The 26,778-nt window shown below is 31.6% G+C and overlaps 1 protein-coding gene across 1 annotated transcript in view; it reads left to right on the top strand.

Annotated features, from left to right (window-relative positions):
• LOC133192071 (influenza virus NS1A-binding protein homolog A-like) overlaps positions 1-26,778 on the top strand; it is a 204,720-nt gene that overhangs the window by 127,530 nt on the left and 50,412 nt on the right. Inside the window, exon 9 of the mRNA XM_061327915.1 lies at positions 10,942-11,187. Within this exon, the coding sequence (XP_061183899.1) occupies positions 10,942-11,187 (246 nt within the window). The remainder of the gene's footprint in view (positions 1-10,941; positions 11,188-26,778) is intronic.

The raw sequence follows: 26,778 nt of genomic DNA, 5'->3' as shown, positions 1-26,778 counted from the left end.
ATCTCACTGTGTAGAAATGGACTAGGGTAAAGTGCGTTACCCTAGTCCAAGATGGCGACAAGCTCCTACGCTTCAAATATCCATGAATAAATATCGGTGAAAACTAATGAAAAACCTTACTTTATTTTGCACCAATTTGTTTTGCAGCATCGGTTTTTCTTGCTCAGAAGGAGACTAAATTTAACTCTGCGTAATTAACCAGAAAACGCGTAATGAAGTTTTGCCATAGATTAGGGTAAAGTCTAAGAACTGTTTCTTTACGATTAGGGTAAAGTTTTTTGAGATTAGGGTAAAGTTATTTATTATACATACTAAATGTACACAGAACAACTGCTTTATACAATTAATGAAGTTGAGAAAGGCTTTCTGAAAAATATTCAAATACTGTTACTTTTTAAGGTAGTATTTTTTACCCTGCATAGAAATCATGGAAGCAAAATTAATCGTCTAACGTTCGTATCTCTATTTAAAAAAGGTTATATAACAGTAAATGTATATAAATAAAACATTTTTAGACAATGTATCAATATCCACAAAAAATAATGGTGTTGAGTTTGTTTGATTTTTTTTTTATTATTTGTTTTGTTATGTTTGACGACGTATTGTCAATTAACAATGGTAATTTCCATTCTAATATCAATACGATATATACTAGTGAGCTTGAGATAAAAGATACCACAGAGTCTAAAACATCTGTTTCATATTTAGATATTTTACTTGAAAAATAAGTTATAATGGTAATCTAACAACCAAGCTCTATGATTAACGTGATGACTTAACTTTTCAATCGTCAACTTCCCTTACTTATGCAGCAATATACCTTCATCACCTGCAAACGGAGTTTATATACTAGTATCTCAGTTGATTCGATACACAAGAGCATGCTCTACGTATGAACAATTTCTAAAACGAGGAAAATTATTGACAAACAAGTTGATAAAACAAGAATTTCAGCAGTCTCGTTTGAAGTCATCATTTCGTACATGTAAGTTCTATGGTTGATACAATGACCTTGTCAGCAAATACAATTTATCATTGAGTCAAATGCTGACTGGTGTTTTTCATACTTATTGTTAGTCCATTATTTATACACTGAATTGACGACGGATTTTTCCGTTATTTCCTGATCATAACAAGGAGCACACAGCGAGAGTGATCGGTCAGCAGGGGATGCTCACTCCTTCATGGCACCTGATCCCACCTTCAATCATGTTTTGGAGGTCCGTGTTTGCTCTGCTCCTATTTTGTAATTGATTTATGGACTTTTGATCTTAAATACTGTTCGTTCTCTCCATGTGTTTCATTGAAAAAAGTGATGTCATTAAGTAGTCGAAGTCAATACCTCGGCTCCCCTTAAAAACGAAATTTTTATTCGAATAGTTCTTAATTTATTGAAAGATTTAATACTACTGCTTTTATTTGAGCTATTTTAAATACTTTTATGCAATTTTAAAGGTGCTTAGACACAAATTTTATGTTAATGTTTTCTCAAATTTTCGGCATAATATTATGACTGATATGCGACAACAAACCATCAGGGTTTCGCACAGATTACCATGGACTTTGGCGTCATCATCGGACTTTGGAGTTTTACCTATGTTACTATAGCATTTCACACGGAAATATAATTTTAAAAACTTACTCTATAAATCTGGAAATTATTGAAACTAGGAATTTCGGGATGCGTTTAATTGATACGTCCTTGCAAAGCAAATTTTATCTTTAATATATGTACTTATGAGAAGTAAAAAAATTGTTTTAATAAAATACAGTGTATATTCAAACTATAATCCAGAAAAATTAGAGTAGAAATGTGGGAAATGTGGGAAAGCAAAACCAATTCACCAGTATTATCAGTCCGTATATACTCAGTGATGTGTACAGAGTTGAACACGGTAAAACGTCAACATTAACAAAATGTTCGTGCCCTGTTTACAAAAACAGAAACGTTTCACAGGTGTTCAACTTGTGAAAGAAACACCTTTAAAGAAACACCTTACATACAGAAATTTTAAGAATCAGAACCCCGACTGTAGATTTATTTTCTCTTTCGAAGAAATGCTTTGCCAGTTACCTCAATAGATACAGCAATGATATTTTTTCGCATCGTTTCTCGATCATAGATCCAGTGTAAGAATACTACAAAACCCTATTTCTGGCCATTATGCACACGTCATTACAATAAATAAATAAATAAAATACCCCCCCCCCCCTTTCTTTATAATTTTTAAATAATTAATCTGTAGATGTTTGAAAATATTTTCGCCGCATCTAAATCAAAAGAGTGTTGTTTTTCCTACTCATTTTGTTATATTATGTCCATAAATAGGATCATGAACTAACTGCAAGAAGTAGTAATTCGCCATTGCTCTCGGTTCATTTTAAAATCAGAATTTTTCCGTTTCATAGTGTTTTGTGCAATGATTTTATGAAAAGGCCCAGAGTTTGTGTCGAGTCTGCTCAATGAAAAAGGTAGGATAATGAACAGTGATCTATCACTGAAAACTACAAACAATATAAATCTGTGGACACGGACCCCTGGCAATTACAGAAGTAGGATCAGTTGCCTAGAAGGAGTAAACATCCCTCGAAATAGGATGTTTTAGGTCCTGAAACAAGGAAAATGATATTTTACACATACTTTACCCTAGTCACCAAAAAAGCTCATAATATCTTTACCCTAGTCAAAAATTTACTTTACCCTAATCATGCTCAAATTTTGTATTCGCAATCTGGCTTTAATCAGCGCATGTCATACCAACTTTTTGCAATAGTTGTCTTCTGTATGAAAGAATTCAATTTTAACAACAAAATTTATGATACAAGTCTGTATAACGCTGAAACTAAGTGCAAAATGATCGAAGCGTATTTGCTTGTCGCCATCTTGGACTAGGGTAACACACTTTACCCTAATCCGTTTCTACACAGTGCATCTGCAGCCTCAGGTTGTTTCATGGATTTCTTAATTTTTTCTTTTCTTTTTTCCTTTTTAGCTCACCTGAGCCAAAGGCTCAAGTGAGCTTTTCTAATCAAAATTTGTCCGTTGTCTGTCGTCGTTGTCGTTGTTGTTGTTGTTGTAAACTTTTCACATTTTCATCTTCTTCTCAAGAACCACAGGGCCAATTTCAACCAAACTTGCCACAAAGCATCCTTGGGTAAAGGGGATTCAAGTTTGTTCAAATGAAGGGCCACACCCACTTTCAAGGGGAGATAATTAAGAATTAGTGAAAATTTAGTGGTATCTTTTAAAAATCTTCTTCTCAAGAACCACTGGGCTGTAAAAGTTGAAACTTATGTGAGACCTTCATTACATAGTGTAGATTCAAGTCATGACCCTCTGGGTAGGGTGGGGCCACAATGGGGGATCAAAGTTTTACATAGGAATATACAGGAATAAATCTTGAAAAATCTTCTACTCAAGAACAACTAAGCCACGATTAGTCATATTGATATGGAATCATCCTCAGGTAGTGTAGATTCAAGTTTGTTCAAATCATGACCCCCAGGGGTAGGGTGGGGCCACAAGGGGGGATCAAAGTTTTACATAGGAATATACAGAAAAAAAACTTGAAAAATCTTTTTCTCAAGAACAACAAAGCCACAATTAGGCATATTGATATGGAATCATCCTCATGTAGTGCAGATTCAAGTTGTTCAAATCATGACCCCTGGGGGTAGGGTGGGGCCACAATGAGGAATCAAAGTTTTACATAGAAATATGTAGAAAAAAATCTTGAAAAATCTTCTTCTCAAGAACAACAAAGTCACAATTAGTCATATTGATGTGGATTCATCCTCAGGTAGTGAAGATTCAAGTTTGTATCAAATCATGACCCCTTGGGGTAGGGTGGGGCCACAAGGGGCGATCAAAGTTTTACATAGGAATATACAGAAAAAAAACTTGAAAAACCTTCTTCTCAAGAACAGCAAAGCCTTGTTAAGTCATATTGATATGGAAGCATTCTCAGATAGTGTAGATTTAACTTTGTTCAAATCATGACCCCCAGGGTTAGGGTGGTGCCACAATTGAGGATCAAAGTTTTACATAGGAATACATAGGAAAAAACTTCAAAAATCTTCTTCTCAAGAACAGCAAAGTCATGTTTTGTCATACTGATATGGGAGCATCCTCAGGTAGTGTAGATTCAAATTTTTTCAAATTATGACCCCTGGGGGTAGGGTGGGGCCACAATGAGGGATCATAGTTTTACATAAGAATATATAGGGAAAAAAAACTTGAAAAATCTTCTTCTCAGGAACAGCAAAGCCATGTTTTGTCATATTGATGTGGAAGCTTCCTCAGGTAGTGTAGATTCAAGTTTGTTCAAATCATGACCCCTGGGGGTAGGGTGGGGCCACAATGGGGGATCATAGTTTTACATAGGAATATATAGGGAAAAAATGAAAAATCTTCTTCTCAGGAATAGCAAAGCCATGTTTTGTCATATTGATATGGAAGCATCTTCAGGTAGTGTAGATTCAAGTTTGTTCAAATCATAAACCCCAGGGGTAGGGTGGGGCCACAATGTGGGATCAAATTTTTACATAGGAATATATAGGAAAAAATCTTTTCATCAACAGAAAAGCCATGTTTAGTCATATTGATATGGAAGCATCCTCAGGTAGTGTAGATTCAAGTTTGTTCAAATGATATGGGGGGGGGGGGGGTGTTAGGGAGGGTCCACAATGGGGGATCAAATTTTTAACAAGGGAATATATAGGAAAAAAAATCTTTAAAAATCTTCTGCTCAAGAACAGTAAAGCCATTTGTTATATTGATATGGAAGCAGCCTCAGGTAGTTCAAAATCCAAGCCCCCTCCCCTTTAAACTTTTCAATACTGAAGTGATTTGTGCTTTTTCCTAGCCAATGTGCTCAAGTGAGCGATGTGGCCCATGGGCCTCTTGTTTTTCCTTTGTCCATTAAAATTGAAGTATAATGTATGTAATATTCTGATCATATATAAATATAAGCATAATATTACTACATGAACATCTTTATAGTCTTACTTATTTGAGTGTAGCTATGTGGAGAATTTTTGATACGATTAACCGACTTATGGGTCAGAATGTCTTGCGGTTAACTGATCAGCAATTGTGTATTCGATTGTCATCCGTACTAAATATACATTTAATTAATTGAGTTATTATAAGATATGTTTTTTTTACTCCCATATGCAAATACAGGGATACTATTAAAAGGTTGTTGGATATTTAAGAATTATCTGGAAATTTTATAAATACCGTTGCTGTTGCTTATTCTTCTTTATATATTTTTAAATTATATTAACAAAAATTTTCATTCCATAGTCCGTGTCAGGGTAGACCTTTAAACATAAGCTGCACTCTTATATTTCTACCTCTTAGAGGCGCAGTACAGTTAAGGTGCGCAATGGAAATATCGGTGATTTTTCATGTTACAAAATATATTCTTTTTCAGGATGGCGATTTTTTTTTTTTGCACTTTACTAATATCGGACAAATGTAATTATGGTTATTAACTACATATTGAGGACGATTAGATTTTCTATTTAGACTTATCACGTGATGTGGTAGTCACGTGATTTTTACACATATACTTGCAGTATTAGGGTCACCTATAAATTTCAATAGTGCAAGGGCATAACCAAGTTAAAATTCGAAGTTTAATTTTTAAAATAGTTTCAACACCTATTGTAGTTTGTGAAAAGTGCTGCGATCCTATATAGATTCTACTATTTCATTGTTAAAATCATATTTGTATGAACACATACTGAATTTTCTGCGGGTCAGCTTCATTAAATATAGAAATAATTATTCAGTTTCAAGATTTCAACAGGATCGCAGCACTTTTCAAATAGCTTAATACTTCTAGAGTTTATGATTAAAAACTTGTCATGATCCATTGAGGGTATGCCCTTGCACTAGATCGATTTGTCAAGACCCTTAGATCATCCTCCAATGTACCTGCATACAAATATACGGCAGTATCCGTTAATTAGGAAATGTAGGGGAAATATATGAACAAATTCATAAAAAGGACATTGCATCCAAATTAATGGCCTCCTAAAAATCTTCAAATAATATTTTATTTATAAAATACATTTCTCCGTTGTGAAAATATTACTTGATCCGCCTCTCACTGCATACAAAATGCGTCAAGTTTTACAGATGACATCATATCGACAAGTGCAGTGCAATCAGTGACTTGTTTAAACCTTGCTATATGGGATTTAACTAACAACAAAAACGCATGTTATAGTAAGTTTTGATGTAGTTTAATTATCTCCTACAGTGTAAAATTGCAAATCAATTCAGTTTGATGTATTTATAAGGATTGTTAGTTTCGTGTGATGTCATAGTTAATATTTCCCTTAAAGATTAGGCCCCGCCTACTTTTTGAAGCCTTAACTGTGCTGCGCGGGCCCTTGCTTACTGGTCAGTTTTCTAGTTAATAAAAAAATCAATTTTAAAAAACTTATCTGGTAAAAAAAAAATTGTTTTCAATTGTCATTCTATTTGTAATGTTTTAATGCATCTTTCCACCACAGTATCTACAGTACAGGCAACACGGATCCTGTATTTCCCGTTCCCCGTCACGGTATAAACACAACACGGGATTTGGCCAGGTAAACCGTGTTCCCTCTGCAGGAAATTCATCACCTACCTGTCCCCGCTGCGGTTAAATCATTGATCAACTAGTATCGTAAACAAACGGGAGTTATCTCCCCGAACAGGAATTTTGCGAAATTCCTTCTTTAAAAAAGAGAATTAAAAATCCGCAGTGAACGTATATTTATGAAAGTATTTTCTTTTATTTTGCAACAGTGAGGTGAAAACAATGAACAAACTCCAAAAAAGAATTTGTAAAGCAGAAGATATTTCAAACTTTTTTTTTAATTTTTTTTTTTTTGGGATATATATATCAATACTAAAGTGATATATCTTTTGTTATAAATAGTATCAAGAAAACTTTTTATAAGCTGTGTCATTTGAGAGTTTAACATGACAAATTTTAATGTCAGAAATATAAGTTCTAAAAACTTCTCTTTTCAAATTATATGTGAATAATGTTACATACACATGCTAAACAACAGTCAGTTCCGATTAAAGTTTTCAGCATTCCTATGAGGAAAAAAATACATCTATATACTGTTTATGTTTTTGTATTTTTACCAAATTTAGAACAGTATAATTCCTTTAATTAATTTCACTTTATTGTATAAATGTGCAAGCATTTCTCTGAAATTGTCGAGCATCCGGAAAGCTGTCATATTCGATGGTGAGAGTTTGCTGTGAGTGGGCGCATGAACATTATACAAGATATCAATAAAATGTAACATAATTTTTCTTTTCCTCGATATTTTCTTCTTTGGTAAACAGTGTTTTGTTTTTAATTTAATTAGAGCCCCGCAAGGATTTGCGGGTGCCATTTAGTAATCACTCTGTCTGTCTGTCCATTCATCTGTCTGTCTGTCCGTCCGTCTGTCATTCTTCCGTCCACAAATTTTCTGTTTTTTTCTAATAACTTTTTTTGTAGTTGACCAATTAATTTCAGATTTGGTATGTCAGTTGAATAGGCAGTAAGACATATTTTGATGCTAAGTTTGGTTCTCCAAGTCATCCAGTTTGGAGCTGGGGTGGTGGGGTAGATTCCTTAACTTTACATTAGAATGAATGCCAGGGCAAAGAGAGATAACTGCTGAGAATGTTCCTATTGTAAACTATGAAAGCTGCAACTAATCCCATGGGATTAATTAACTTTCCTCTTGAAGCATTATCTATTTCTGTCAAATTGAGATTAATTAACACCTCTGTCTGCTGAAGTTCGTTTTGAAGTTAAGGTCAATTCTGAATGATGTTTACATTCTCTGAAATGTGGATTTAAATAATGTTCATATTTTGGTAAAATACACAATGAGTTATGATTTTATTGAATTCTGAAACCAAGATATTTTTTTTTATTTATTTATTTATTTTATTTATTCATTTTTTTTTTTTGCTGCCATATGTAAATTCAAGAATACTATTAATTTTAACAGGTAGTCTGATAATAAACTCATTCTATCATTACTGAAAAATTTCTTATTGTAAACTTGGAAGAAAAGATGAGAGAGCAGTACATTTAATCCCCTGGGATTAATTATCTTGTATGGGGCAGAAAATTTTCCAGGCTTATCTTTATTTGTCATTTTAAGATAAATTAACCTTTGTCTGCAACTTATGTTTGTTTTGAAGTTGAGGTCAAGCCTGGGTGATATTTGCATTCACTGAAGGCTGGCATTTTATAAAACACATTATTTATTCTTGTTTAAATAAACATTTAATTGAGTCATTATAGATATGATGTTTTTTACTGCCTTATGTAAATACAGGGTTACTCTTTACAGGCTGTTGGATATTTAGGAATTATCTTGAAATTTTATAAATACAGTTGTTATTGCATATTCTTCTTCATATATTTTTTAATTTTTGTAATCAATTAAAATTCTCATTCTGTAAGCTGCACCCTTATATTTCTACCCCTTGGCGGGGCCCTTGCTGACTGGTCAGTTTTCTAGTTACATTTCTCCAATTACAGAAGATGGATGTGCAAGGTGATGAACTCCACAACACAATTAAAACAGGGTGTGTGTGTGTGGGGGGGGGGGGGTTATATCACTAAAACTTATTATTCTCAATAATATTCAAGAAAAAAATCAAATGCCAAGTTTACTTCAACATATTCTGTTTCTTTGTGTATTAAGTATTAGTTGTGATCATTTCCTGTGTATAGGGATTAGCAGACCAAGAGCAGGAAACGTTATGCCCTGGGGGTTTCACACCTGTTCCGGAGTACCTGGGGTAAATTTCCCTGAATGTGCAAGGCATTGTCTAGCCATATAACACACCAGTCCCTTCAATGTTTCATAATTTCTTCATTTTCAAATGAAATTACAACCATGAAATTTACGCGAGTCAATATATACTTATTTTCTTTTTTTTAACCCTGAGTGTATATTAAAAGGAAAAAGATCAATCATACCAAATTAATAGAGTTTGAATAAAATGAAATAAATAAAATCAAATTATGTTTATTACAATTTTCTGTAAATGCTGACGGGCTTAATATTTATGTTTCTGTTCATATATGTACTTGTGCATGTATTACATAAGTATAATATTAAAAAATCGTACAAAATGTTATGGCACATGCATCATTTTCCCTTCAATCAGTTTATTGATTTATCAAGTCCATCGATTAAGACAAAATATTCATGATAAAATTTCAATGAAATGAATTGCTTCTGGATTTTTTTTCAGTTTCAAAATAGTCGTTTCTGTGAACAGATAATAATATACTGTAGCCGATTTATCAATTAATTGACCAGTTGTGGACTTTGATTGTCTAATTCTACGATCGAGTTTCTGAAACACATGGAAAGAGTAACAGTCACAGACACTATTTAACTAAACTAACTGCTTCCAAGACATTTTATTTATTAGACCACCATTATTACTTCACGATGTAAGATTACGCAATCTGAAGGTATTGGCCAGTTAAACAGAAATCTTAAAACTCATAGCCTATCACTATAACTCATTTTGTCTCTGAATATAATCATTTTTTTTGTTGTGTGTTGTATGTTCAAATTATTTTAGGGCCCAAAGTCAGCTGATAAAAGAGGGTCTTTTGATTTGAGGATGTGTGTAAATGAAAAATCAGTACTGATGAGCATGATCATATTAATTTCAAAAAGAAAGAAAATGAAAAAACTAGCTATGAAATTATCCTGAATATATATGTAGGATGTAATGATTTTATTAAAAACAATAATGAGAAAAAAAAAGATCATATTGATATTACTTCTACAGTCTTACATATTAGCAGTTAATGGTGCAACATATTCCTAAATGTACACGTGTTTAATACTGTTACCATCTCTATCTATCATCGTTTTTCATTCTAATATTTATATCAGATGTATATATACAAAGGCATATTTTTTTAAGAAACCAATGACTGTGATCAAATCTCGCAGAAAAATAAATGCATTAGCTACATGTAACTGAGAACGCAACTGCACGGGCTTATTGTGGACACTGCATTTTAATGCATTTAGAAACGATGACATTAAAAAAAAAAAAATAATGCTACTGTTATAAGGTGGATTATTTAGCAATATCAAGGTAATTTATGTTGGAATTATTGATTTTAAATAAATATACAGTAAATGAGCTGACGATATTTCATCCAATTTTACTGCACATACTATATATATATCCTTTTTTTTTTAGCTCACCTGAGCTGAAAGCTCAAGTGAGCTTTTCTGATCACCCGTTGTCCGTCGTCCATCTGTCTGTAAACTTTTCACATTTTCAATTTCTTCTCAGGAACCACTGGGCCAATTTTAACCAAAGTTGGTACAAAGCATCCTTGGGTAAAGGGGAGTTTAAATTGTAAAATTGAAGGGCCAATCCCCCTTCAAAGGGGAGATAATCAAATTTGGACCTTTACTCGGCACTCAGGGCCATTGAGCAGTGAGGGATCTTTATCGTGCCAATGCCTGCTGTGACACGGGGCCTCGGTTATTAAGGTCTCATCCGAAGGACCCACAACTTTTGAGCGCCTGGCGAAAGAAACAGTTGCTACCTATTTTTTATCTACTTAGGTCAGTCGTGGCCAGGGCTCGAACCCACAACCTTCTGATCATGGAGCAAGAGCTCTACAGAATGAGCTACCATGACTGTGGAAAACATAGGTAAAAAATCTTTAAATTCTTCTGTTTAAGAACACCAAAGCTATGATTAGTAATATTGATATGGAAGCTCCTGAGGTAGTGTAAATTAAAGTTTGCCCATCCCCTTCCCCGTTCAATACTGAATTGATTTCAGCTTCTTTCTAGCCAATGAGCTCAGGTGAGCAATGTGGCCCATGGGTCTCTTGTTTATGACAGAGGTAGACTTTCAATAATTTTTTGTAGGTGGATATGACCGTTCGGAATGTCTTAGAACATCTGAGAGATTTGATTCTAACAACAATAAATGGATTCCACTAGCAGACATGACAGTGCCAAGAGGACGATTCAATGTCACTTCCGTAAGAGGTTTCATCTATGCAGTTGGGGGGTCAGATGGATTTAGGGAGCAAAGTGCATTGGAATACTATGATCCAGAAAAAAAGATGTGGATAACTCGTGGAGAAGTACGAAATGCCAAAGTTTCTCAAGGTAAATTATGAACAAAGAAGAATTTTTAACTTTTTATGTGTAATTGAGATTGAATTATAGAATATTGATGTTGTGTGTGTGTATATATATATATATATTTCCATTTCTATTTGTTTTCTCTGTGATAACTCTTTGAAAGTTAGGAGAGTTGATTTCTTGAACATTCTACCGGAATGCAAATTTCGCCAAGCGAAAGGTCAGGAGCTAAGAAGGCCTATTATGCATGTAGTTCTCGTGCGGCTGTCTTTGTGTTTGACGTCAGTGGGCGGGGACTATTGAAATTGACATGTGAGGCCTCGTGTAATTTAAATCTATTAGTCTACATTTTTAAAATCTAAATTTACAATTTTATTTCACAGTGAAATGGAAATATAAGGAATCACTGTCTAGTTAGTAGAGTATGCAAGGGACATCAATGATGGTTGGAAACGTGGGATAATTTGGCATAACGGGCTTTGCCCGTTATGCAAATTATCCCACGTTTCCAATTATCGTTGATATCCTGGCATACTCTACTAACTAGACAGTGATTCCTTAAATATATATATATATGATTGCCGCCATGACATAGGGCCTTATGGCAATTTTTCTAGAACAGAGAAATAGCGTCATAAAAATTTTTCATTGCAGACGGCGCAAACGTCGTCACAGATTTTTCTTTATCCATGTGTTTAATGTTTTGACATGTCTACCTTTTGTCATAGTTCCTAAACATTGAAGTAATTAATTTTATTTATATATTTAAATTGTTTCTGGAGCTTCTATGTCCATTTGTTTTAATCAAAATGTTAGAATTTTATTCGAAATTGTTTTTTGTACTAGCTATCTGATCTTAGCCATGTTAATGCATACAGAATTTCCTACTTCTTAATTCAGAAAAGGTGATTTTCTGACAATGGACAAAGAAATACGATTTTGATAAGACCAATTTAAAGTTACATATTAGACTTGAATATATATATTATTAAAATATTGTAGAGGATATTGTTTTTCTCTATAAGATCAGCTCCACCATTCTCAACACTTAAGTTGATCATGATTCTTGTAAACATTGTCAAATCATCAGTGCATATTGCATCAACTTTTGGTTGTAAAATGTTTTATGCCTAAAATTGAAACTCAGCACACTCCTTCCAACAGAAAAGAAATGTATTTTTTTCTGCAAGTTTTTATGAATATATAGCAAAAAAGCATAAGAAAAACATACAAGATCTTTTTCTATGAATAAAAACAGGAGAGGTAACTCTAACAATCGATGTACTAGAGAGGTACCAGAGAGGAAAATTCATTTTGAAGTGTACTTTTTTTTTCTTATACACATTTCATCACTCACCGTGTTCACAAGGTTTTGCTACTGGATTGTTAAAAAATCTTATTTATCTATAGCTAAAAGCCCATTTTTTTTTTCATATAAATATTTTTGGGAACAAGCTTTTATTAAAGTAAAAGAGAGAGAAAAAAAAAATACAGATGGGGCCATCCTTAAAAAATTTTTTTTTTGCAGTAACATGACCAACTCATCAAAATCCACCCGACCCAATTTTTTTTTTACCTTTTCAAAGTACAGTAAAACTTGTCTAATCCGGTGACGAGCGGTTCCAAAATTTTTGGCTGGATTAGACAACATCCGGATTGGAGAAAATGAAACCGTTATAGCAAGTTAAAAATTACATAGATATAAACAAAGAGTGGTAAATAAATACTTGATCAAATGTTTAATTTTTTATGTTTCACTTGCAAAAATCGTCTATTTCATTTATTTTGAACTCTGTTCTTCAGAATTTTCATTTCTGTTTAAGATTTTTATTTAGTAACGAAATATTATATCTCTTGGTCATTTAATAAATTTGAAAATCGTTAAATGTTTTAAACACACTCCAAAACCTCATCGTGGCTGTAAATATTATTTTGTTAGGGACAGATTCCTAATTAATTTCTTTCTTTTAAAATTAATATGTTTGAATATTTTGATACTGTATTTGTTAATTTCAAATGTTATAATGAATATATTGGACCAAAGTCTTCTGTCGTTATGGTCGTTGTAAACTAGCGACACAAAGGGAAGTAATTCGAATTGCACGCAAAACGAAAGTAGAAAGGAGGTCATGAATAAGTCTCCAAGTTTTTCTAGAGACATGCTACACGCAATCATCACTATCACTCGTTCTTTTGCGAGTTTCCTCTCCTTACATTTTTATCAAAATTTTTAAAATCTAAACTGTCAATACAGGATAGATCATTACGGGACAATAATTACCCCACGCGAGACTTCTCTAATAACCAGCGGGCACAGGTAAAAATAAGTGGCCAGATTAGAGGAGATAATTTGTACTAATTATGAGCAGTTAGTTCTTTAAATAGCTGCCGGTTTACAGAATAGGTAAGATCCGGATTGAACAACATTTATTAAACACAAATTATAAAGAAAATTCAAGGGACTAAAATATTACGCCGGACTGAACAACATGCCGGAATGCACAACATCTGGATTCAACAAGTTTTACTGTATGTATTTTTTTTACAAGGCATCTACTTTCAGTTTTTATCCGACCAATTTTTTCTTGATGTCTGAATTATAGAGACACTTGATTTCCTTAATGCAACTATTAAAAGCATTCTGATGATCACGACAAACCCGTGTTTAAAAATGGCGACGACAAGTCCGTGGGAAACACTTCTATGATTACTGTCATTGATACACGCGTTTACTATGAAGCTAGAGGGAATTTGGGTTGAAAATGTCATCTTAAGCTTAAAACTTTGCCAGGTTTTCAAGAGATTGAGATTTTATTCGTCTTACATTTTTTATCACTATCTTAAAAACGTTAAAATCGTCATTGAGGGAAAAGTCACAGGCACTTGTTTCGTACACGGGGCACCCCCTACAGCTACTTATTAGAGGGTGCCCCGTATACGAAGCAAGTGCCTCTGGGAAAATTGTTATATTTTCCATCCAATGTAGTTTTTCACTGCGACAGTTCTCAAAATTTTAGTAGATTAAATCAACATGGGGTCGTATTTTCCAGCTATAAACATAAATAATGCGAATACATTCAATTAATGACTAAAGATGTTTTATACTGGATACATTATTTTCTTGTCATTTAACTGTTCAACTTCAATACATACGTATTACGTAAATGCCACACTGAACAGTTCTAGTAAATAAATGGATCATGATGAAAATGATGTTCAAAGGTAAAGCAAAAAATCTCTTCTTTTTTTCAGTGTTTTTTAATTGTTGGAAATACGAAGGTTGGTTGTCATTATAAAGTATCACATCTGTTTATTTGTGTTGATTTGACAAAAAAAAAAATCAAAAGGAAAAAAATTCACTCTACTACATGAATTTTAAAAATCAGTCATTAATGTTCAAACCCTTTTATTAAAAAAAATTCTTTGATATGCAGCACAATTATTTTTTAGATAAGAATTTTATTACACATTTTGTATCTATTCACATCAAAATGGTTTTCAAAAGTATGTCAAATACTGAATCAGAGAAAAATGGAGAGAGAGAGAGAGAGTATAGAAGCCATGAAATTATAAATGCAGCAGGATAAATTGAAGAATGTAAATACACCTATGACTACAGTAATTGTATAATTTAATTTAAAACTGTGATTTGATCTTTAGATCGAAATTAAAAACTAATTAGACATGGGGTTAAGGTGGACTCCTGGTGATTGAAGAGACAGGTCATGTTCAGCACTTAAACCATCGATCAAGATGACATGTGCTTTAAAACCGACAAAATTTTCTTGGTAACTTGCAGTGTGCCAGCAATTGTCCAAATGATTTAGTAAGAGTTTGTGATTCTTATAAGTTTTAAAAATCTGGGTGCATCAGATCTGGTGTTAAAATTACAACACCTAAAATTAAATCATTCCCGATATTTGTCAACCATAAAAAAAAAAAATAAACCTACCTACCTACTCACATCTAAAATGATGAGTCGCGTTACCACCAAAAAAAAAAAAAATTTAAGGATGGCCTGGGAATTAGATGCAAAATTGAACACTGCTTTTCATTTTTTAAAATCAGCTGCTATCTATTTATTTTGACCATGCTGACATGAAATTGTAAAAGTAACTTGAATTTTAATTTTAAAAATGTTGTTTTTTAATTTTTGTCTCGTCTTATGTTTGTTGTTGCAAAAATCAACTTTAAATTTTGGATTAAGCACTTAAAAAAAACACAAACTACCGATGGAAATAAAATTGTTCTCACTTATATAAAATATGCTAACCTGATTAGAGAGAGAGAGGTTACATTGGATCTAGTTTAATAATATGTAGAAATGTACAACTTAAATGCAAAGATGAATTTTCAAAACAATACAATACCGTAACATGAAAAAAAAAACCTCGTTTGGCTTTCTACACTACATGTATGCCTATTTATTTTCAGGAACTCGAAAATCAAATTTTTTGGCACTTATTTTTTTTTTTTTAAAATCCCAAAGGTTTAAGCAAATCTTCTGCAAATCTTTATCACCAAAGTCAAAATAATCCTTGTCATTCATAGTACATGTATCTGAGCATTGTACATGTATAACCTTACGGAAGTCTACTTCAGTCTCTGCTTAGGTGGCATGGGATACCAAAGGAAACTTCGAGCTCCTACATATTAATTTACCCAAATTAGGAGGATTTGAAATACCGCTACCTTCCAGTATGTTAAATTGTAATTTAATATTTTTTTTATGTTTTCTCCTTATATCATTTTTCAAAAATTGATATTATAGGCTGGAGTTTACTAATAAAAAGTGTATATAAAAACAAATATGACAAGAAATATGTCTTAGTATTTTTTTAAAAAAAATTTCAACAAAAAATAAGCATTAAAAACTGGGAAAACTTCATTTCTTGAAAACAGACGGATAACATTTCATGAATGTCTACTATTAGAATGTATCTTAATATGTTAGCAAAGTGAAATAAACAAATTGAAAGTAGATATTTAAATGGAAAATATAAGATGCATTTAAAATTTTTTGAATTAAGAGATCCAAATGGAAGAGTTATTCTTCTTTATTTTCCAAGGGTTGAAAAAACCTGGGTGCTATTTCAGAAATGAAGAGAAATTTTTTGTTGCAGTGGTAGTTTTCAACTTTGAACCATTTTAAACAATGCATGGACAAACACTTTCCAAAACATGTCCCATTCAGAGCAATTGCATTCATTAAAAGTTATGGGACTATATATATATACAACAGCTAGCTTATTTGTGACCAAACAGCTCTGGTTAAGTGATAATTGATTGGTCATAATTCAGCAGTGTGAAGTAATGGCACTTACTCAAACAATTGAAATTATACAGCTTTTGCTTGAAAGTGTTCAAAAGCAGCAATGTTTGAACTATCTTTTACAGGAGTTTGCTTCTTAAATTTCTGTAGGACAATTATAAGTAAATTTATATACTTGCAATTTTTTTTTTTGACTGTCTTTTTTTTACTTAAAATGCCGACTTTTGAGAACTTGAATGGAAATAGCTTCAGAGTGTTCTTTTAAATGGTGTATCTACAAATTTTCACCCGATAATAAGCACTCATGCAAATCAAAACAATACTTCAAACGGAAATACGTCATAGCGTGGAGGTATCCCATACTACCTTAAATTAGTTTTTTTATTATCGATATATAATCTCAGTTACCGTATATTATCTTAGTTATTGGTTTGGAATAATATTGTACATTTTTAACTTGCCATTGAATTAAGTAAATGCACTTATTTTATTGTTTTGATTTATTGATAAAGTAATTTCTGAAAAGTTCAGGTTTTATTTATACATGCAAACTAAATTAAATCAAATGCTGAAAACACACTGCACAAAAGATGAACATTTACTTGCAAGTTTTTATTTAGGTGGCAGTGCAGGGGCCCAGAGGGAGGGGGCATTTTATATCACCAGGACCTAACTATTGTACTGTGTATCTGTAAAGCTTTACAAGATTAAACATACACTGTATCCAAGTCTCTGACATGGGACCAGAATGGAATTCATAAAATACACTTAATATAAAATAACATTAGAAAGCAATAACATTAAAATTTCATACAATAGATAAACTGCGGGAATGGGGCAGGGAATTTTAAAATATTTTATCTACCACCTTGTAAAAGTCTATCAATTCAAAATTCAGCCAGTTATGATCCAGTCGCATTTAACTGACTGTATATGTAGACATTTCCAATTAATTTGATAATCTAAATTTTTTAACCCCTGCCCCCTTCCCCCCATCACCACCATTCATGATGATTAAATTATTTAAAAATCTATTTGATCGTAATAATTAAAAAAATAACGCAAAATTGATTTCATTTGAAATTTGGATTGAAATGCTATGATTGATAATTTTAAAACATGTCTGGTATCTATTAATACTGAAAGTATACTTCTAGAACCATTTAATTTTACAAAATAAAATCAGATTGTAATTTTAGGGTGCCTTTTAAATTATGATGAAAAAGAATTGATATCAACTATAAGTTCCAAGTTACAGGCATGTGGAGCCCATGATCGCTGTTTGTTTTTGAAAATGATCTTGCTCATATGTGTAAGAAGAGAGTTAAAGGTGCAAAAAATATATATATAATAATGAGGAATAATATTCAAATATTATTTTAAACCTAAGGAAATGGGGTATTTGCAATGGGGGTTGTGGGGTTGGTGGTGGTGGATGACAGTGGGGCATTTTACTGTGTGCACCTAAAATTTAAGTTTTATATGATACTGTATATAGGGAAATTTTCAACCCTGTTTTATTTTTGCCCCTTTCACCCTACTCACAGGTGAGCAAATTTAAAACAGAGCAATTTAAAAAAATACAGTATATTTTCTTAATCAGAACTGTGATTGGGCGAATTTATAATGTGGCAAAATTATTTGCAAGTGTGAAAGGGCGAAAATGCATGTTCGTTAATGCATGTGAATTATACCTTATTTTTTTAATCTGTTTAATAATAATCATTGCTGGGACTGAAAAAATGTGTATTCTTTCAATTAAAAAATAATAGTTTTAATACCACAGGCAGACAGAAGTTCTCCTGAATTTTTGTTTAAATAGTTTTTTTTATTGAATATTGCTTAACATGCAATATATTGACTTAATTATTCCCCTTTATTTTTATGACGTCGAGCTCTTGGAGCTCAAACGTCATCTAGCAAGCGCCCAGTTGACATCGCGACCGGATATGTACGCGACCGAATGTGTCAGTCAATGCATCCGCAATAGCAAATAGCAATAGCTCTAAACCAATTTCTTTGAAAACGCTCAAAATGAATAATAGTTTGAAAATAAAATTGCATCAACTATATCTGCAATTAATTCTATTGCAAAACAACAATATTATGTTTTATTCTCACACAAGAAAAATGTGATGGTTGTTGCGGATGAATTTCTACAGAAAGGGTGCGTTGAATGACATGAATAACATTTCGGAACGATAACCGTGTAATATAAACAACACAACAGGAGGTAAAATAATTACAAAATTACATAAACGCGAATACTACAAGACTAAAAAGATTGAATTTCTAAATCTTAGCTTTACTTATAAAATCTTCTAACCAACTCTATCCTAAAAGCCGATGATATTGACCAGTATTACTGTATTTCTCCATTTCCTCCATTTCCCAGTATACCGTATACCACGCCCGATCGTAACTCGATCGTAATTGTAACAGAACAGAGTCTTGGTTGTAGTTTAGATGCAATCACTAATACAACGCTTTGACATTGGCAATTAGAAAAAATATTATATAAATTCATGAAATCCTTCATAGTTCTTCAACTGACTGAAAAGAATTTAGCATGAACATGTTCAACGGTGTCTGGTCAATTCGAACCCTGCTCCATTCGGACCATGACATAAGGCCCCAGACTGTAATTGTGATATTTTGTTTAAAACTATTTTTTTATTATGTCTCCTGAGTCACTCACTTGACTTATTGCTATCTTCAAATTCAAAATGATCTTTTGAAATTGTTTTTCTTCTTCGACGTCATTGAAGCCTTTCAGGCTTTTGATTTATATACTGTAGTTAATTACAATTCATAATTTTTCTGTCTTTATAATTAGAAAAAAAATGAACAAATAATTTTTACACTACCCGTTAGTATAAGTTAATTGATTTTCCTGATTTTTTTTCTTGTAATTATAATATTTGGTAATATATATCTTTTTTATACTGGATTCAAACAAGAAAATTGACATCTTGACCAATCGAGGTATGTTTAAAATTAAATAATTTTCGAATGAATCCTACAGGTTTCACAAATGATTCTTGCACAAATAAATAGTTTGGTTTGAAATTAGATGGGAGTCCAGAAATTTAAATCGGGTTTTAATTAAAGAAACCCCTAGACTAGAATGAAAATGTATAAATGTTCAAAACATGTCTATCATATATTTCTGTACAAGAGAGTCGCTTGCTTCTCGGAACTTCCTGACATCCCAACATAGTTAAATGTAAATTAAACAAAAAGTTAACACTCATAATTCAATACATCATTGATGGATAATACTTATTACAACCATTTAGGGTGAATTAAAAAAAAATGACCAAACAGATATTTATCAACCCACACTAAAAGTACAGGCAATGAAATAAGATTTCTATGTCTCAGAATATGTCTTTAGATATAGTGTCTAAATACCTGCCAAATATCTCATTGATATCTCAATTAACAAAGTTATGCCCAAAAATGTTGCTAAAATTGTCAGGAGTGCAACACTTTTTTGTGACATTTTGAAATTTCAATATTTTTTGGAGATCTGTGAAATAAATAATGTTTTATGTTGAAAATAAAGACTTTCCTGATAATATTCAAAGTATTGAACTTTGAATGTGGACTGTAGTAACTTTTGTTTAATCAAGTTGTGGTCATGGCTGATGTTTAAAAAAATGTTATACCATGTCAGGAGTGCAACAGAAAAAATGTGGTGTTGCCAAAAAAAACATCAATTGTAAAATTCTGAAAGAAAATTAAGACAAAAAAAGAATTTTTGAAGTGTAAAACAATAACTGATATACATTTTAAAACTTAAAAATTTTATATAAATCACAAGCAACATTAATGAGAGTCAAGTACCATATTTGGCTGAAAATAATACGCACTTTTTTCCTAGAAAATGTTTTTGTGAGAAAGGGGTGCGTATTTTACACCACAATAGGATTTTGATAGTTTTTTTTCTTTCAGGTGAAACACGGCTATCATACAGACATATAGTAGTATATTACCTAGAGACATGGGCAATTTCTTGTTATTTAAAACTTCTTAAACTTATTGTTGGAACGTAGGCTTGTTGAAAATGTTATATTTATTATCTGTTGATTATAATGATAATCTGTTGTTAAATGATACTAAAAACAAGTTCCAATTAATTTGAGCTGCATATTCATCATCTCCAAGTAGGCCGCCATTGACAATGTTATTTATAGATGTTCATGCATTCCTTTGGCACATGCTTGCGTAATCATAGTACACATGAACCTAATCAGACACTTGTTTGGAAAAAAAATAATTGAGCAATTTTGTAATGAAATACAATAAATCAACATTTATTTGGGGTTTTAAATAACACAGTGAAAATTCATTTCAACATAAACACCCCACTATACCACTGTATACTATCACCCAAACTCAATAAATTGGTGCAATTCAAGATATTTTTTCTTCTAAAATCGACTTTTGATTATCCATCTGCTAATAACATTTTCGGATAGATCAACATATCAAGTTTGTATTCCCAAAGATTTTTCAAGTTAAGTTCATTGGTTAAGAAATTACGTCAATTTGAAATAAAGGTGTATTGTTGATCATTATTTGCTGAGAAACAAGCGTTACGTATCATATTATAGTTTTCCTTTAAGATTTTAGGATGAAATAATATAAATTGTAATAAATCCTCAATGTCAAAAGCAAATCAGTCTACTTACTTTCATGATAAGACAAAAAAGGTCAACTGTCATAATGTATTTTATGAATTGATGCAGTCAAATTGTCGTATTATATTTTTTTCTTCAAATGAATTTGACATATCTCTAAAAATTTTATATTTCAAATATGCCTCAAGAAAAATCAAAACTGCCCAGCGCAAATGGGGGTTCTAAATGAATAGAGGATCCATTTATAGAAACGTTAAATAAAATGTTGTTCATGAATTGTGATCTTGTTCTTATTTACACTTTCAAATGCAACAACGTCCGTATGTAACGAATGTTTCATAAGAAGTAATATTTACTGTTTTTAAGATTAATTCCAACAAAATGGACCAATTCATGAGAGGTAATTTCTGCTCTACTTGTACCATGGTATTGAAAATGTCAAAAGAAATCATAATTTGAACTGCATCATCTATATCATCGTGTCATATTTTCCTTGAACTGTACTACAATGTATATGTACAAACGGATAAGAGATATATGTAAAATTGTCTGTATAGACGTTTTAACAGTACCTAAAATAATGTAAATAACAATTTTTCTGATGACGTTTAGCTTGAAATCATTTAACCATCAATGGAAACTTCCTTCGTATTTCTGCTTGGGTCAAGGCCATAGTTCAACTAAAATAAAATGCTGAAACGTACGTTACTTAACATAAAATGCGAGTTTAACAGTATCAAAATTATAAGAGAGAAACAAAAAACCTGATGTAGATTCAGAATAGAAACTCAAGCCTTTGTTTAATCAATATCATATGATTCAATCTAAAAATGTCTTTCAAAATGATTCCAATTAATGTTTTTCTTCAGAATTAACGTGTGTGTTCAATAATGCGTCTCTAGAATCAGTTTATATCAAAATTTATGCAACTTAAGCTTAAAATGATACAAATCAATCAATAAAGTTTACATTCGAACAATTAGTCATGAAAAAAATTCTGTAAATATTGTTGCTATTTTGATATATGATTTGTTAAAAATTTTGTAACATTCGTTACCTTCGGTAACGAGCGTTTCAACACCTTTCAAGACTAACAGAGGACATTCAGGTGTAGATTGATACTGTTGCGTAGTTGTTGTCGGTCGTTATATAAATATTATCAGTTACATACTAATTCATTACATTTGATTCATTGTTATTGCATTCTAGAAAACAAACTCACCAACACTGTCTAGACTTTAGAAAAAAATCATAAAAAAGGCAGTACCGTACTCCGGATGTCAAAATTTGAATACTGGCGCAAAATATTTGACTACGTATATGTGCAGAAGATGTTTGAACTCATAAATCATTATTTTTTAAGAGGTTTGGTAACGAATGTTTCGGTAACGGTTGTTTCATTTAATCATTTTCTCTTAAATAGTAAGCTAACAATAAGACATTGTTAAATCATGGTTGGAGCATGGAATACAGTTGTTGGATAGAAGAAAAAGTATCACATGTTTAACTATGATATCATTCTATTTCATCTATTAAACTAATACAACGAATGTTTCATGCCTATCCATACGCATGTAAAATAGGAAGATAGAATGTAATTTCAAAGTATTGATAACATATACAAGGCTTTGTAACTTTTTTTTTTTATTTTCAAGAAGTTTCCTTCAAAATAAAACGTATTCCAATCTTACAGGCATACAATACCTAATACTCATACTATATTTAATGTCACAGTCTGTTTTTATTTTGTTTCTGGCGACATGGGGATATCAGATCAAAGTTTGGTAATATATTTGTGATTATGCTCAATAATTTATTAAAAGCATTTTACAAATAAATGTTTTGAAGACATATGCTATCTAATTTAAGATTCAACTGTTATTTGTACAAAAAATAGCCATTTAAATGTAATTATCCGATGTTGGCGACAGTAACGTACGTTTCAAAAAAACACTATATGCCAAATAAAATATCTCAGTATGATTTGTTCACTTTATTTTTGTATTTTTGCCTTAAAGGTTACATATTCATGCATTCATTCAAAATGTATTTTCTTTGACATTTCATTATTTTTTTACGCTTAACCCTTAGCGACATCATTTGCACCATTTTATTGAGCTTGAGTGTATATGTCTCAATCGAAGCCAATGTTGTGAACACGTGAGCTTGTCACTTGATCACAACACCCCTCCAGGCAAATAAATTGTCTACCAATTCCTAAGCATTGTTTTTACAGTTAGAGCACTGATTATTTAATGCCCTTATTAATCGCTTTGATCGTTTTCTTGTTTAAAATTTGGGGGTTGATTATTAGCCTTCGTACATTATCTTTCGAATGAACTTGTGTTGATTATGACACATTAAACAGTTAAACGCTTGTTAAATGTAATTTTACTTTAATTATCTTAAATTTATCGGCCTTTTATTAAATTAATTAAGAGATTAAAAAGGAAATATGAAGTCTGTTAAAACTTAAGTGTTATAATTACTCGTGCTCTGTAGAAAATAAGAAATCAGTGAAGATTACCTCGATGTATAAAGATATGATTTATACCATGTTCCTCTGTTCAAACTAAAATTCAACAGTATTTCGTGCTTTGTTGAAACAAAATTAAAGACAACGTGTAATGTCACTATTGCCGTTAGCTAAAAATAAAATAAAATGCAATATTTCGTGCTTTCTTGAATAAAATCACTACCACGTGAACATTTAAGAGCCATTCTCTGTAATGACTTGAACTTTTATATAGGAGCTGTGGAACGCATAGTCTCAGAATTTCTCCAAACTCTCTATGACAAAAGTCTTTAATATCGTAAACTCAAATCAGGCAAAAATTGGTTGCTACGTGTCATGGTTACCATAGCAACATGTCCTAAAGTTTGATAAATGGCATTTTTTAACATGTTCAGAGTCCCACAGTAACATTTGCAGCAAAGCAAACAAGTGGCAATGACTGTTTCTGAAAGTTGAAGGCCTGGTGTCTTAAATGCATGATAAACATGTTTGGTAAATCAACTATTATATACATTACTATGGAAACAAAGTATTCAAAAGTAATAATTTTGTTCATTTAATTTTGAAAAGTCATACACTTAAGAATAAAAACAATTATAGGTTGAAATGCAAGCAAATAATAAACAAGAGATCCTTGTAACATATACCAAGGACGAAATATGATATTTCCCATAGGTTGGCAATGGTTGCCATGGTTTTAATACCATGAAGGGATTTTAAATTTACTCTCTTAGTATTTTAATCTTATCCTATCTTTTTAAAAAGCATATTTCTATATAACTGATGATCAATTTTTAAAGGCGTTGGTGTGACCCTAATTTTCACATTTCAAAAAATTCAGATTCACTTCTTTAATGGAGGGTTGCTATGGAAATAAGGCGAAAAAACATGCATAAAAATCTGAAAAATATTCTGTTTCCTTGGAAATGTTCCCTTGTATGTAGATTCCCAAAACTTTAATGATTGATGTATATAAACAACTAACCTGACTTGCAATTTTGACTACCACCCAATCTCTAACTGGATGCAAAAAGCTTGCACATAGGCTTTAATATTGACATAAAATTAACAAAATTGAACATTTTCTCTTCTTGGTAACCATAGCAACAGTGTTGTATTTTTCAACAAACTTTATCAATATATGATTTTAAACTTTAGTTCTACCAGATAAGTACTATTAAAGGTGAGTCAAAGAATATGTTTCTTGATTAAAAGGTAAGTAAATTCCTAAAGCAGCAAGAAATATCACTTTAAACAACTAGTACGTTGTTTCCATGGTTACACTGCAAAGTAACAATTAATCCCAATTTTTCTTATGTTTTCGGTGTTGCAAGGTCCTAAGGATGTATATGTGGCAGTCATGAATTTTATTGTTTTTCCTCAAGATAGTACCATTAACCCAATCATAGCAACATATTTTGCATGGTAACACTGTGTAACCATGGCAACCATGAAAGTTATATTTAGAATAATATTACCAATACCTAATTACTTAAGGTCAAGTATTTTTTATTGTTTTTCTTAAGTTGTTGATTGAGTTTGATCATGTAACATCTATAATTTGTGAATATTGAGCGTTTTTTAAGCATTTTTTTAGCATCTAAAATGTATTCCAAATGTACCCATGGTTACCACTTACTTAGAGATAAATTCTAAATAGTTTCTTTATAGCATAAGTGGCAACAAGGTGTCATGTTTTTGGGAGAATGATTTGTTTGTTTTTCTTAGTCTTTATTAAGGCTCAATGAAGATTCAAAGTAGCTGAAAATCTCAATTTTTTCAACTTTTCTGGCTGTTACCATGGCAACCAAGACACATAGCAACGGAATTTTATTTGATATATGTTTCTGGTGTCAAGTTGTATTAATGGGCAAAGTTTCATCAAAATCGGTGACCATGCGTGGCAAAGAAGTTTAAGTGGTTAAAGAGAATCGCTATTAAATAGCAATGTTCAAGTGCAAGATTTATATATTTAGCCAGATAAAAATTTAATGGGACGACATTTTCTGTTTTGTTAAAATTTATCAAATTATACCGCGATTTTTAAAGACAATATTGCTGTTAACTTAAAAAATGATTTATAATGCAAAATTTAATTATTTCTATGAATAATACCGTCATGCTTAAAATCAGGAGTACTGTAATCTCAAAAAGCAAAGTCTGCGTATGAAAAGTTACCGTGCTTAAATTTTCAATACATTATTTCCACAAAGATTTTAAGTTAAAATTACCGCGATGTAAAAAAAACAACATTACTGCTTGGTCAATTTTTTGACAGCGTATAATACAACCGAACTGCGTTTTTTCCCAAATTTTGAAGCCAAAAAAGGGGGTGCATATTTTACACCAATGCGTATTATATTCAGCCAAATACGGTATATATGCATACCCAATAATGTCAGGAGTGCAACATTTGATGTTTTAATTGCTCCCAAGCATGAAAAAACTATTATCATTATATGATTTTCTGATTTTTATTTTGGAAAATAAAGACACAAAGAACATTTTTACCAAGTAGTTTTATCAATTACAGGATCTGGCTGTCCCATTCTTTGGTCAGGAGTGCAACACATTTTTTAAAAAATTCAAGTTGTGTGACGAAAACACTTCTATTCATGTTTAGAAGTAGTCATTAATTAATAATGATCTTTTTGTATAATTTAATACTAAATTATTGACAGTTTTATAATTAAAATCCTTCCTTTTCAATTTTATCAATTCAGATATGTTTTTATCTTTTCTGTGATTTTTTTAATGAACGGTCAAAATAATCACACTAAAAAATTGTCATAAAATTCAAGTAATTCCTCCTCAACTTAACTGAAACAACAGACCAAGTTCTTATGTAATTTTCACTTCACAATTCTACTTTAAAGGCCACAATGCTTTTGGTCAGGAGTGCAACAAATATGTTAGAATTATAAATCATCCAATAACTAAAAATAAAAATAAAGAAAAAATGATGAGTAGATTTTTTCTGGTGGGTTAGTGGTTATCCTCTAAAGGAAAATCTGCTATAAAATATATTTTATCTTCTAAATGTACATTTAAGCTAGTTTTTTGGCATAAATAGGGAATAATTCCAGATAAAATGTGAATTTTAAATACTTTCATCTGTTTTAATTATGAAGTATTGGGCTATAAATTTTGCACAATTTCATTACCACTTGATGTTGCCAACA

Source organism: Saccostrea echinata, unplaced genomic scaffold (genome assembly GCF_033153115.1).
Source record: "Saccostrea echinata isolate AGI-Se365-2 ecotype Australia unplaced genomic scaffold, CSIRO_AGI_Sech_v1 ptg000025l, whole genome shotgun sequence".
NCBI lineage: Eukaryota > Metazoa > Mollusca > Bivalvia > Ostreida > Ostreidae > Saccostrea > Saccostrea echinata.
Note: the sequence above shows the minus strand (reverse complement) of the source record. Positions and strands in the feature narration are given on the sequence as shown.